This window comes from Marmota marmota, unplaced genomic scaffold, assembly GCF_001458135.2.
Source record: "Marmota marmota marmota unplaced genomic scaffold, marMar, whole genome shotgun sequence".
Taxonomy (NCBI): Eukaryota; Metazoa; Chordata; class Mammalia; order Rodentia; family Sciuridae; genus Marmota; species Marmota marmota.
In genome coordinates, this window is record NW_026000240.1 from 11,536,623 (window position 1) to 11,550,947 (window position 14,325).

The 14,325-nt window shown below is 33.9% G+C and overlaps 1 protein-coding gene across 1 annotated transcript in view; it reads right to left on the reverse strand.

Annotated features, from left to right (window-relative positions):
* Dhx36 (DEAH-box helicase 36) overlaps nucleotides 1-14,325 on the reverse strand; it is a 36,289-nt gene that overhangs the window by 3,830 nt on the left and 18,134 nt on the right. Inside the window, exons 14-23 of the mRNA XM_015486927.2 lie at nucleotides 13,780-13,923; nucleotides 11,632-11,749; nucleotides 10,885-10,983; nucleotides 7,135-7,308; nucleotides 6,901-6,987; nucleotides 6,028-6,111; nucleotides 4,093-4,192; nucleotides 3,909-3,999; nucleotides 1,141-1,261; nucleotides 48-200 (exon numbers count right to left, since the gene is read on the reverse strand). Of these exons, the coding sequence (XP_015342413.1) occupies nucleotides 48-200; nucleotides 1,141-1,261; nucleotides 3,909-3,999; nucleotides 4,093-4,192; nucleotides 6,028-6,111; nucleotides 6,901-6,987; nucleotides 7,135-7,308; nucleotides 10,885-10,983; nucleotides 11,632-11,749; nucleotides 13,780-13,923 (1,171 nt within the window). The remainder of the gene's footprint in view (nucleotides 1-47; nucleotides 201-1,140; nucleotides 1,262-3,908; nucleotides 4,000-4,092; nucleotides 4,193-6,027; nucleotides 6,112-6,900; nucleotides 6,988-7,134; nucleotides 7,309-10,884; nucleotides 10,984-11,631; nucleotides 11,750-13,779; nucleotides 13,924-14,325) is intronic.

Below are 14,325 nucleotides of genomic sequence, written 5' to 3' on the forward strand. Positions count from 1 at the left end.
GCTGACTGGCACAGACATCTAAAGACAATCACATAGAGATCAGTCACCTTAACGAGATGGGCAATTCTTGCTGGAGATTGAAACACGATCCATTCATCTACAGCAATGGTTTCCTGGTCATTATCCTTCTGGATGGAAATATCACCTCCAAAGAACAAGAGACAGTATGGGGAAACTTCTGTGCAGTCATACAAGTATATCTGTAATGAGAATTAAAGTTAATCAGTGTATTTAGGAGTCTGAAAGGATGATTACCAGGCTAATTTGATAACATCATCAATACTGCTCTTATTCGTGATCGCCTTCTAAAGTATTTACGTATTTGCAATGCTGTGGTTCAAACCCAGGAAAGCCTTCGCCTCCTTATATATCAGGTAAATGGTATCCCAAGGAGTTATATTCCTACCTCCAAGAAATCTTTTTTTGAGGGGCTGGAGGTGTTTACTGGGGATTGAACTCAGGGGCACTCAACCACTGAGTCACATTCCCAGCCTTATTTAGTATTTTTTTTATTTAGAGACAGGGTCTGAGTTGCTTAGCACCTCATCATTCCTGAGGCTGGCTTTGAATTTGCAATCCTCCTGCTTCAGCCTCCTAAGCCGCTGGGATTATAGGCATGTGCCACTGAAATAGAATTTTAAATGAAATATTCTTCATCAATCCAGAAAACACAGATTTCATATTTTTGTTTTAATTTAAAATACACTATTCTTTGGACAAAATATTTTATGAGTGTCAAAACCAAAACACTAGTGTAGCTGAAGTTATTTTTACCTATATATTCAGCATTTTAAAAATCATCTCATAAATAAACAGAATCCACTTAATATTCTGACCAGTACTTATGAGGTATACTGTTGTGCTAACAAAACTGTGCCCACAGTGTAAACTCCTGTACACCATAAAATGCAAGGATCTTTTGAAAGCAGGCTCTCAAAATCACACAAACCAAATATAACTATCTTATTTCATGAACACATAAAGTTCCACCACAATAGTTAAAAGCATAGGTTATCTGTTTAAAAGAATAAAGTTGCAATTTATGTGAGAAGCAAAATTATTCATTATTTTGAACACTATCCATTTATAAGGAAGTAAGGCTGATAGTTCAGATTTATAACTATTTAAATGTTCACTTACACTACTTGTTCTCATCTTCAGGTGATAGATAAGCCAGTTGTAGTGAAAATCTGTTTGCTCCACATTAACAGATTTAGGATGAAGAGCAACCAGGCCATCTGTTTTTGTGTAAACTTTTACCCTTTAAAAAAGTTAAAATGCAGTTTGTTAAGTTTTTTAGGAAATTCTTTTTTTCCCCAAAATTCCAAACATACCCCAGAACCAAAAAGTAATTCCACAGGTGAATTTTTGCAACATATAAATGTCAAAGTTTACATTTAAGAATGATTTTCTTAATGATACATGGGGAAATATCAGCTAAATAAGAACACTCTAAACCATATAACTAACTCTTCTAGGTGTTAATTACTCAATATATTACAAAAAAGCTAACACAATATTCCTTATTTTAAATATATACTATACCACTAAGAATGAAGAACAACAAAAAATCTGAAATAAATGACTAATTAAAAAATTTTACAGGGTGTGTACACAGATGAATATACACTAAAAACAGAATTTTGTTGACAAGCGAGTTTTGATAAAACCGATTTAAAAGAATCTAACTTAAAATATGGTTAAATGGTCTTAGAGTCACTCAAATCCCTCAATTTCAAAACAGGAATATCTAGAATACATCTATTTTGACAGTTCAATATCGCAATTCTTACGGGGGATCTTTTCTTTAATAAGTTATCACAATTTATAAGAGCTTATAATATTATTCAGGAGTTTATTTTTAAATAGCAATGGAAATTTCTTGTATTCCATAAGAACATAAAAGCTATAATCCACAAATTCTTCCCAACTGCTTTTAAGAATATTTTTTAAGTTCTAAGAATACACAGTTATGAGATTCATTATTCAGAATAAATCAAATTATTTTTTCTGACCCAACAGTTAATTTAACCAATGTCATTCTACAACTATTGGCAAATTTCCACACAGCATCTGACTCTACAGCCTCAGACCCAGCAACCCAACACAGTACAGCAGGAAGGCGGACATACAGCACATCAATGAGTGTGGCTGTGCTCTATTAAAACAAAAGTTTTTGGCCTTTAAGCCAGAATTTACTGACCCATCTATTCTAGAACAAAACAAAGCCAATCCAAAGAGAACTGTTTTTTTTCATAAATCCCTCCTAGAATGACAGAGGAAGATAATAAAATATTTGTTTTCAAAGAGTCTCTCTGATAACCTACCCATAAAGTTAGATATAAAGAAAATAATTTTTCAAAGTACTGTAGTTATATGACTTAAAATACAGATAACTCCAACCATAATGATGAAACGTCATCGGTTATCCATAATCTTATACCTTTAAATAGAGTTTCTTGACCTCAGCACTACTGAATTGAACTGGGTAACAATTAACTGTGGGGAGTTCATATGAGATGTTTAGCAGTACCCCTGGCCTCTTGTAAGCGTAAGCACTGTCCCAGTTTTGACAACCTTAAATGTCTCTACACATTGTCCAATATTCTCTGGAGGGGACAAATCACCCCCAGTGAAAACCACTGCCTCAAAACAGTGTTGGCATGCTCTATATTTTTTGCAAATATATTTGCAGTCTTTATTTTCAGGTTATAAATCACAAGGTATCCAACTTTGTGTATGTATACGTGTATGTTGTATTGGGGATCGAACCCAAAACTTTGCTCATATCAGATAAACACTTTACCTGAGCTACATCCCTAGCCCCTGTCTCTTTTCTTTTTAATTTTGAGACAGTTCTCAATAAGTTGCCCAGGTGGGCCTTGAACTTGGCAATTCTCTTGGCTCAACCTCCCAGGTGGATGGGATTGCCCAAGCTTGGCGGGGTACCAAACATTTTCATTTAACATCAGTTTAATATCTTACATGTTCTTCAACAATGACTGTTTAAATGCCTACCTACAGAACTACAGGATCACAAAGCTATTAATTTCCCCATTGGTATTAGACACGTATGTTGTTTGCAATGCCACTAGTAAATTAAAATGCACAGTTATCAGTGCATTGGGTCAATGACTATTTTAATGACTCCTGATATATAATTAAAATCTAGACTTGCCTTCCAAAAGTGTGGCAACAATTCACATACCACTAGTCATTGGTGACTTTCAGCTTCTCTGTACTTATGGAATTTACTTATTGGGCAGAAATATGCCTCACAGTTGTTCCCAATTACTACAGAGGCTATTTGTGTGTGTTTCTATACTAGATATACTTTATTTCTCAAAACAGTGAAATAACCACAAACTTATTTAAAGAGTTGTTATCCATTTTGCAATAAGAAAAATCACTGAAACAAACACTACTTAACCAATCTGCATGTAGGCACTTGTTTTTTAAAGCTGACTGGCTTTCAAATATTTACATTGATATCATGTTAGTTTACTAACTTTCTTTGTAATTAATGAGTGATCAGATAGGTGACTCTTAGGATGTGTTCTGAGTTTGCTGCCTTCTAAGTGATGAAAATAAAGATGAAGCTGTGTGCGGTGATGCACACCTGTAATCCCAGTAGCTTGGGAGGCTGAGGCAGGAGGATCACAAGTTCAAAGCCAACCTCAGCAATTTAGCAAGATCCTGTCTCAAAAAAAAGGAAAGGGCTGGGGGATGTGAAGCAATCCTGGATTCATTCCCCAGTACACCCCCAAATATATATATATATATATATGAAGAATATGGCCTAAATATGAGTAAGAACACTTTACAATTAAAAGCCCTATTAAATTAGAGGACTTCAAAAGTTCACGGAAGAGAACTGCAAGTAATCCTTAGTAATCTTCAATGCTTACATTTTTCTTTTTTTACCCAAATTTAGTCGAATTTTAGCAACTTTGGGATATAAACCAGCACAGATGACAGCTTTAATTATCTTCTCATTATCTAGGGGGGTGGAAAGGTAGAGGGGGAAAAAAAGTAAAATACTGAGACAATGGACAACAGTGCAAGTTATTTACACTTTGTTTTCTCCTTTACCTGAATTTATATTAGATTCTGGGTCTTTAGGATTTCTACTGCTTACAAATCCAGCTCCAAGAAGATGCTCAGCAAACTGTCCTTTCATGTTATGCAGCATCTAGAGAGCAATGGTAACAAGCAGAACCAGAACACTGTTCACACACTAGGGGTATAAAGCATATACTCATAAGTAAAGTTAATTATAAACTGTCCTTGCTTTATGAGAACACTTTTTTACAAAAATATAATATTTTAAAGGAGGTGTTGGCAAATATAAAAACTAGGTTTTGTCAATAGAATGCTATTGGAACACAGTCACATCGTATCATTTACATATTGTGTAAGGCTGCTTTTGAATTGTAATTATAAAGATGAATAATTCAACACAGACTATACAGCCTGAAAGCGTGAAGTACATTCTGGCCTTTTATAGACAAAGTTTGCAAATCACTGATATTTAAGGATTATTTCATTTTGCAAAAAAGTCATCAATAGAATTTCAATAACTGCTCCTCACTCCATATATTTTTTTAGGGGGGGTGAACAAAACACAAAATAACCAACATTAACCAACACCCATATTTCTGTTACTAAGAATGAACTCTTGTTAATGAATGGGCACATACACTTTTAAGAAAATTATGATTTGAGTACAAATGATACATGGCTCAGTAAAAGCATTCAAAAAATAGAAGTACTAATGAAGAAACTTCCCTCATCTCAAGTATCTTCAGATATAATCATTATTAAGTAGATATTCATTATGCAGAGATGTTAACAAATTATATCCTAATAATGAGATCAGTTTTAAAAACAATAGTTAACTTCAGTTCAATTTGAAGAAACTACAGACATGAAAGTGAACAGTCATTAAATGAGTCTACAGTTTCATATCCCAAGAAAGATTTTCTACGGAATTCCTTTTAAGCTTAGGAGATTATAAAACAGACTTGGGTCACCTCTATGCAAGATTTCATTTTCCTATCTACTGTTCCCTATAACTGAGTTTGTCATCTTGGTTCCTATTACCATTCAGGATAAAGATCTTTACATTCTGCTCTGTATGTATAACTCCTTCACCCCTTTACTCCTTTGTGTAAGTTCTCTATATAAATAAAAGTACACTACCAGCTGACTCAGCGTGTGTTCTCCATTCCTTAAATCTTCATTTGATTCAACTCTTAGTAAGAAGCATTTCACTATCAATGAGTTTTTCAAAAGCTCACAGGCACAGTATCTCTTGAGGGCTTTCTTAAATGCTCATCCTTTGTCTTTAGTTGAATTAGTATCTTTAATGGACATATCTCAACACTTCAATTAAGTCATCTTTTATACTTCTAATTCACTTTATTTTTTCCATTTCAGAGGAAGTCCTTTACTTGTTTCTGAATATTCATTTATACACGATTTCTATATAGAGATATCTACTGTCCTCGTGATGTATAAGTCCTGTCTAAAAATTTTTTATTATTTAACTGCTTTAAGTTTTGTCCTTTTTAGCTAAATCCATAAACTGACCAACTCAAGCCTTTCTTCTATGGCAATAATTACTTTCAAGGGTGTCCATTTTGTTCTTTATGATTTTCTTTTGGTCTTCAATTTGGGTTCCTAGCTCAGCAGTCTTCTACTGGCTTATTTTCTTTCATATGCTTTATGAAATACATATTCACATTGAATTATTTCATATCATAAAATGGTTAAGATTTCTTCTGTTGAAAGATGCTAGGTTCCATTCATGTTTTTTCTTTAGCCTCAATATCTTTCAGAGTTGTCAAGTCACTTTTCAGTTTGCTAATGACTGAGCATTTTTTAAATTAGGCTGAATTCTTCATTCATATCTCATACAATTATACATACACTTTGTACATATCACATCTTACTACATATCCAGTTATACAAAATGGATACAGATATACTCCAATGTGGTAATTACTGCAAAACATTCATCATTACCTGCAGTGTGTTTGAGGACAGAAAATACTCCCAGCAGTAGTCCTTCTCATATCTAAAACCACGCCGCCTAGCTTCTTCCCAGCCCTATGGGGCAAAAAAAGAAGAAATCTACTCATAGCAATCCCTGGAGCAAAGATTATTTACTAGTTTCCTTCTTTATTTAATAACAGTCTAAACTTCCATTGATGTTTCATTTTCTTTGTAAAAAAAAATTCAAAGAATTTCAAAATTTATAAAGTAAAAATCACACTTATGATGCTGGTCCCTAAGAAATCTGTCACTCAAGTTCCAGGTTTTTATACAAATAAGTAAAAGTCAAAGAGTAAGAGATTGTGTACTTTACACAAAATGGCATCATACCATACATAACTGGACTAAATGCCACCTACATTTTCAAAGAAGAGTATTAAAGATTTCTGTTCAGGTAAGCCTGACTTACAAAAGCAGAAAACATTTTCCTAATCTAAATCATGTACATGGTTATGATATTCTATCAAAATGTTAAATCTGAATACAAGAGTAATTGATTAATGAATAAAGACTGTCATATAGGTCAGTAAGACAAAAATACAAAAGAATGATAACAAATATAAAAACAAATTCATTTGGTTTATTTGTACCTGCTCCCCCCAACCAAAAAATAATAATAATAATAATTTTTAAATAAGCCTTTTTCCAAAAGGGTAAATGTAACAATCTATTTCAAAACTAAAAATAAATTATTTTTTCAAATGTTCGCCTAATTTCAAACATTCTTAGCCCTTCCCCCTGAATCTATAATATAGATTTTTAAAAGTTAAATATGCTCCTGTTCTACTGTCAGCTTTGCACTTGAATACAATCCAGAACAAGATCTTTTTTTCTTTTTTTTACCTCAAATGCATTCACAACGGTCAGGTGATCACTTCTAGTTTGCTTTGCCAATTCCTTTCTTCTTGCATCTGCAATCTTTTCTTTACCCTAAAATAAAAATTTAAAAAATCAATTTAAATTGTTCTGATACTATAACAAAGAATATTCTAATAAAAAGGTGCTGAAAAAATATTACACAAACAACTGCAATTTTCAGTATCTAAAAATGCACATCCTTTATTCCGTCCTTCTTACCAATGGAATGACAAAGGGATCTTTGAAGCTGAGACTAGCAGCAATGGTGAGCACTGGGTCTAAGCAGCAGAAGAGAGCGCCAAAAAGAATCATCTTCCCAATATGTGGCTCAACTGGTAACCGGGCTAAGTGGACTCCAAGAGGTGTCAGTTCTTCTAGTTTATCCAGAGCATTCTGTAAAGAAAGTTTATTTTAAAAATAGACATGGTAAAGCATTACATTAAAGCTATTTTAGTTTTTTTCTTTAAAAAGATAACTTAATGCCTCAATATTGTTGTTTCAATTTTCTTCATCAAAACATAAATTATGATGTCATTAAAGGTTAGAAAGTTATTTAAATAATAACAAAATTAGTCCACAATCTGGCTTTGTTGGAAATGGTATGAGAGAAATAACAAACTAGCAAACTTTCAGTCAAATAAAGAAAATCACCCAATAAAGCACAAGAGTGGTGGAAAAAAGGAAAAAAAAAGATGTGACTATATATTTGGATGAAGCGTAGAGCCCCTAGATTCTACTAGTTTAGGTGCTAGGAGATAGCAAGGCAGAAGATAAAAGGCCTATCTAGAACCATGGGAAATGGGAATGACTTCTGCTCTGATTTCCTAGTCTCTGGTCCAACCATACTTGTGGACAGCTAGAAAGTGGCCTGATGAAACCAAGAAGCTAAGAAAGACCTATAAGAATTAAAAGTCTAAAATATGGAGGTAAGCTCAGAGGTCAGGCCTCTTTTCCTGGCAGAATAATAAATGCTCTCTGGACACAAATACAAACAAGAATTTTTTTAAAAAAAAAAAAAGAAATCCATAAGCATCCCACTGGACACAAATTTCTAAATACTTAGGGAGGGAATACCACTGATCTTAAGAAAAGCTCTCATAGACAGTAAAATCATAATAGCCCTAATTCTTGAACCTAGTGTTAATACCTAACTCTGACAGAGACATTTGAGCAAAGGAAAACTACTAAATAATTTTACACATGAAAAATACAAAATACTGCAAAGGCAAGTGAATCCTAGCAACTGATTTCAGAAATGAAAACTGGCTTAACATCTGAAACATCAAAATAATTCAACACATAAATAACAAAAACTCAAAAGCAGAAAAAATATAGTTATTAGTATAAATGCATTTTGCAGCATTAATAATTATAAACAAGGTCAATATTAAAAAATGAATTTTCATTTCTATCAGACTTACAAGAAAAGGAAAAACCTAAAAGTTAGTGTAGAATCCAAACATACCACTAACCTACAAATAAATCTTTAAAAATACACATAAAACCCTAAAAATGGAAATTCTAAATCAAATAAAAGGAAGATGGTAGATACTGTTCTTATTAATAACACATTATAAATGTCAATTCTCCCCAAATTGCTAAATCCCCCTGGATGAGGATAGAAATATAACCAATAGATTGCCTAGAAAGAGATGAACAAATCCATAAACACTTGATCAATGACAAAGGCCTCAGAATAAAACTGGATAGATACTTCTATAAAGGGTATCTGATCAAAAAAATCTTCATAATTAAGTAAGAAGACATGCTGTGGGGCAAAAAGCAATAACCTTTAAGACTGATATATTTGACTGGATTAAAGTCAGGCATTGGTTTATCAAGACCTTAAAAAAAAGAGGAAAAAAACAGATATGTGCAATATACAATGACAAAGGGTGCAGACTGAGTCCCTGAGAAGTATATCTCATCTTCAACCCAGCAGAAAAACAGGGACCAACAATTTGTAGAAAGGACTTTCCAATGGACAATAAACATGAAAACCGCCCACAAATTCATGGAAATGAGAATTAAAACCACAAATTAAAACATCTGCATACCTAACCAGTATGGCTAGAGTAAGGCTGGTAATACCCAGGTTAGTGAAGCTACAGAGCAATAATGAGAACTCTCCCATAGGATAAATGCAAGTGCTTTGACAACTCTGGAACATTGCAGGGCAACATCTACCAAATTTTATCATACATAATGCCGCCTTATGACCCAGTGGATTCATACCTAAGTATATACCCATGAACATTCTCACCAGGAAACACTGATTATTGAATGTTCATACCAGTGTATATACAGTAGCCCAATATAGGCCATGACAATAATATATGCCAAAGAAATGAAAATGAATAACAGCTAAAAGCAACAGTGCACATGAATCCATAAAGTTAAATTAAAGAAACCACAACTCTATTTCTCCCGCCCAAAGCAGGGGAAAAAATCCGTAATCTTATGTAAGATCATGTGAAGTTCATAGAATCGACAAAATTAAACTGAATTCTTTACAGGAATGCACGTTTGTAGGAAAAACCACAAAGAAAAAGAATCAAGGGGTTACTATTAGTCATGACAGAGGTTAGCTTCAGGATTAAGAGACAGGAGCAACTGGAGAGATCAGGAAGGTGGCTTGTACCACACTACTGATGTCCATTGCTTCTCAACACAGGCACCAGCCCATGCTTACTTTGTGGTGCATCCTTAAGGTACACAATCTAACTTTGCTCACTTTTGCTAGATGTGCATGATGCTGTATTTCACAATAAAGCTTTTTAAAACTGGACCTCAGTCCCTCCTACAAACAGCTACAAAAGGCTCTTTTATTCAGTCAGGAGACAGGAAGTCATCTCATTCAGGATTCAGAGTCCAGCTGATTCCTCTGGTTGTCTATTGATTCTCTGATAACCACCTAGCTCTCCACACCTACTCCTCAATTCCAGTAATATCACTAAACTTAATCCAATTCCAAGAGATCAGTGCTTTTTTGTTTAAGCACTATTATGTGGTTCCAATATATTTAAATTACCAAATATTACCTACATGAATGGATTCTGAAAACTTATGAAATATGTAAAAATAAGTCTTTGCCAGCCTCCAACCCATCACTAACCATGAGAATTTATAGCAAAGACAGAAATGTCCTATTTCTGTGCTGTCCGGTATGGTTGCTGTATATGCTACTGAGCATTTGAAATGTGTGAGTAGAACTGAGATACAGACTATCTAAATTAATGCATAATTTAAACTGGCACATCTGGCCTCATGTATAGTGGACGTCTCAGCTTTAGCCCTGTGGGCCTTCTGCCCAGGTTGGGCATTAACTTGCAGCCACTCCTGAGCCTCTCTGGCTATGGTCCTCTGCAGAAGTGTCTACCCACTCAGTGGTCAATAAACTGAACGTGGTTTCTCAAACCACTAATCTCACAAAAAGTAACTAATGAAATCAGAAATAAGCAATAGTAAAATGCCAGGTTGAAGACTAGTATTTTGGAGAAAGACTACATGCTAGTATTTCTTCAAAAAACATGTAAGAGTTGCCTTTATAAAATGACCATGCTATCATTAAATTATTTGGATGTGATAAAAAATTATATTAATGAGAAATAATAGAATAAACCAACGAGGTTTATTTCAAGAATCTACAAAAAGAGCATACTTGAAAAATTTCAAAATGTCACGCAATTTTAAATTAGGCCTCCAATGGGGGAAAAAAAAAGTGTAGAAAGGGCCCAGTATCCTAAGAACACAACAAAAGTATCATTTTATAACTTTCTAATTCACATCATGTATACTAAACTGAGAGCCACATGGTTAGTCAGAGTCAACACTGCACCTTCCTCCAGTCTATTCTGCAGTAATATGTTTTATAATTAGTTGGCTTATCTGCTCTGACACTCTGACTCAAAGTTAGATTAAAAAAAAAAAAGAAAGAAAGAAAGAAAACAAACAAAAAGCCCAACTTACCAGTTCCATCAGGTGTTTTATGGACAGTAACACTGCCTCATTTGATGGTGGATCCATTAACCTACTCAGAAAATAAGCAATTCCACCTAGTCTTAAAATCTGGGGAAAGAAAATATGATTAAACATATGTCACACATCAACATAATTATTTAGCCCTACCTATATGGATCTCTCAAACAAAACACTAATCTTACAATTTTCAAACTAGTTATTTTACCAAAATGAATTATTATGTGTGATTTTACTAAAACATGTTTAAAAACCTATATACTGCTTTCTACCAACAACTTTGTTAGTGAGAAAAGTGGTAGCCTGTTAAAATCTCAACACGTTAATTATTATCTTCAAAATAAGGCTAGTTATATCAAAATATGTAAAATAAGATGCTAAAAGAGATGAGTAACATATAACAAGGAAAAGATATCTATCATAAGAGCAGCTAACATTTATTGAGCACTCACTGTATCAGAAATTCTGAGAATTTTATATGAAGAGAGATAATCTGCCCAGTAATAGAAGGAGCTTTCAGAGGGCAAGGGGGATCCAGAGAGGCAGCCATGCTCCACAGCAATACTTGATTTAAAACTCGTTAGTACACAACTCAAGGAAATTTGGTGACACAAGCAAAAACAAGTATACAGTAATAATTCCTTCCTGAAGATTAATATATTAACATCTTCTAAACAAGATGTTGAAAATAAAAACACTACTCTCCACTTTGTTTCTTAACTATGCCACCTAATTTACCTTTATCTGCAAACAAAGTTCTTCCAAAGGTGTTCTCAGAATCTCTGGTAGTTGATAATCATCCAGAAGACTTGCTCTCAGGCCATTATACAGGTGATAGCAATGCCCAGGTTGAACTCTTAAAAAAAAAAAGGTTATCAATGACTTTTAGAACTCCAAATAAAAGGAGGAAGGGAAAGCAGCCAGTATAATATCTACTTCTCATAAAGCACGTAATTACTATTTCAATTCTATGAATCCTATTTCATTCTTCTCCTCTGTTTGGAATAAAATCCTAAATCCTCTATCCCAATGTCCTGAATTGTTTGTCCCGTCTTTCACTTTTTAACTTTATTCTGTCTTAAATTAATATGTAGTAACTGTACATATTTCTGGGATTCAGTGTGTTGATATTGAGCAAACCAAATAACTGGCATTTCCATCTCACTTTCATTAATGCAAGTGTGAAGCTTCTCAGAGCCTCTCTTCCAGCTCTTCAGAAACTATGTAATGATACTGTGAATCGTAGTCACCCTACAGTGAACTAGAACTCGTAACTCCTAATTGTATTTAAGTACCTGCCATGTCCCAGTTTAAGAAAAAAATTAAGGCTCCCTTCCCTCTTCCAATAATTTGGTTCTCTATTTCTGATGGATTCCAGACTACTATGCTTAGTAACAGCAATCTATTTAAGCCAAGGCCAAGAGGTACAACACAACCTCAACCTCAACTATGCCTTGAAAGTTTGTTTTTTTTTTTTTTAAACAAACACTAGTATTACATTAACGTGTTTGTGTGTGTGTGCGTGTGTGTGTGTGTTTTTAAAGATTTTAAGTACATTTTATTCAGTGACTTCTCAGAGGGTCCCTGGAATTTTTTGTTTTATGTTTGTAACTAGTGAAAAGTATACTATTTTTTGGACAACGATGAGGACAAATGTGAAGGGATGACAGTAACGCATACATTTTCAAACGGAATAAATATTTCTATAGGCTGTTTCTGCTATAAGAATAAAAATAAAATCTAAAAATCTTAGTTATTTTTGTCAAGTCTTTCTAGACCCACCATTATATAACATGTCTGAGAAAGACCCTACTAGATACTAAGAGTACATCCATTGAGGACGATACACGATGGCGTTTTCTGGCCTCCAAAATAGCCACCTATCTAAATTGGGCTTTGCTAAAGGAATAATTTTGGTTCAACAACATCAACTGCATAATCTTTTAATTGGCTGACTGGAAATCAAATTCTACTGAGAAAATCCATGAAGGTTATAATAGGTGAGTCAAAACTTTACAGATATAGTACAAATTTAAAACAAAATTCCAGTAATCTCACTGGGATGATAAAATGGTCAACAAGGTTTCTTTTAACTCTCCTTTTCTTAAATAGTCCATATATAAAGATTAATGGATATCTTTTCTTCCTGTAAGAAGCAAAAGAAAAATTCTCTTCTGCAACTCCAGAATGATTCTATCACTCATGAATGAGTGTAAAACTATTGTAGAATACACATTTCTAAGTCCAATTATTTCTCAAGGCAAATAATTTTCCCACCATTGAGTGAGAAATTTTTACTTTATATACTACTACCACATTAATGCAGAAAAGGTACTTTCCTTGTTTTTCTCCTAGTAACTAATGTTTTTCTCCTGGTAACATTCTAGGAGCCTAGAATGTGGAGCCAGAGGGCCCAGAAATAAAATCCTGGCTCTGTTACTTAAAAAGCTGTGTGACTTTGGACACATTACTTCTATCTTTATTTCCTTACTCTTACAAATGGAGACAATAGCCTATTACATGCCACTGTGGTGAGGATTAAGCAAAGTCAATACATATGACCTAACACTCAAATAGTATTAGATGTTATTATGATTAATATGCACTTTATAAAAGGGAATGGAAACAAGATTATAAAAAATATTAATTTTAGTTAAACAGACTGAAGAATTGGAGGTAAAATATTCATAAAGTAGAAAACATGGCAGATACTCTTCCAAATCCAAATAAACTATAAATAAAAACAATTTTCTCACTTAAAAATATGTCATAGTAAGTTCAAAATAATATGAAAGGTGACTCTTCCAATAAATATTTTAAATCACAACATATTTTGCTACACAAGAACTATATTTTCTAAAGGCTTTGAATGAAGTCCCATCTTACCTTCCAGCTCGACCTTTCCTCTGTTTGGCATTAGCTTTACTAACCCACTCGGCAGACATTGTGCTGATGTTGTTCTGAGTGTCAAAGTGTGTCTCTTTAATTTTTCCTCCATCTATCACATAAACTACGTCATCTATGGTAATGCTGTTTGGAAAATAAAACAAATTATCAGACATCAAATGCTCTATTAATCTATAAAAGACCTACTATTTTTTCTTTTTTTGTATCAAGTATTGAACAGGGATGTATAACTACTGAACCACATCTCCAGCTGGTTTTTATTTTGAGACAGGGTCTCAGTAAGTTGCTTAAGGCCTTGCTAAGTGGCTGAGACTGGCTTTGAACTTACAATCCTCCTGCCTCACTCAGACTCCTGAGCTGCTTGGATTATAAGCATGTGCCACTTTGCCCTACCAAATAGGGTTACTAGATCAAGTTGTACTTTGCAGCTCAGGATTTCCACCAATCTTCTCAAACTTACCAACACTACAAGATCAAGCACCTAACAGTGGGCAGCATGAGTGGCAATTCCTACTGGACCACAAC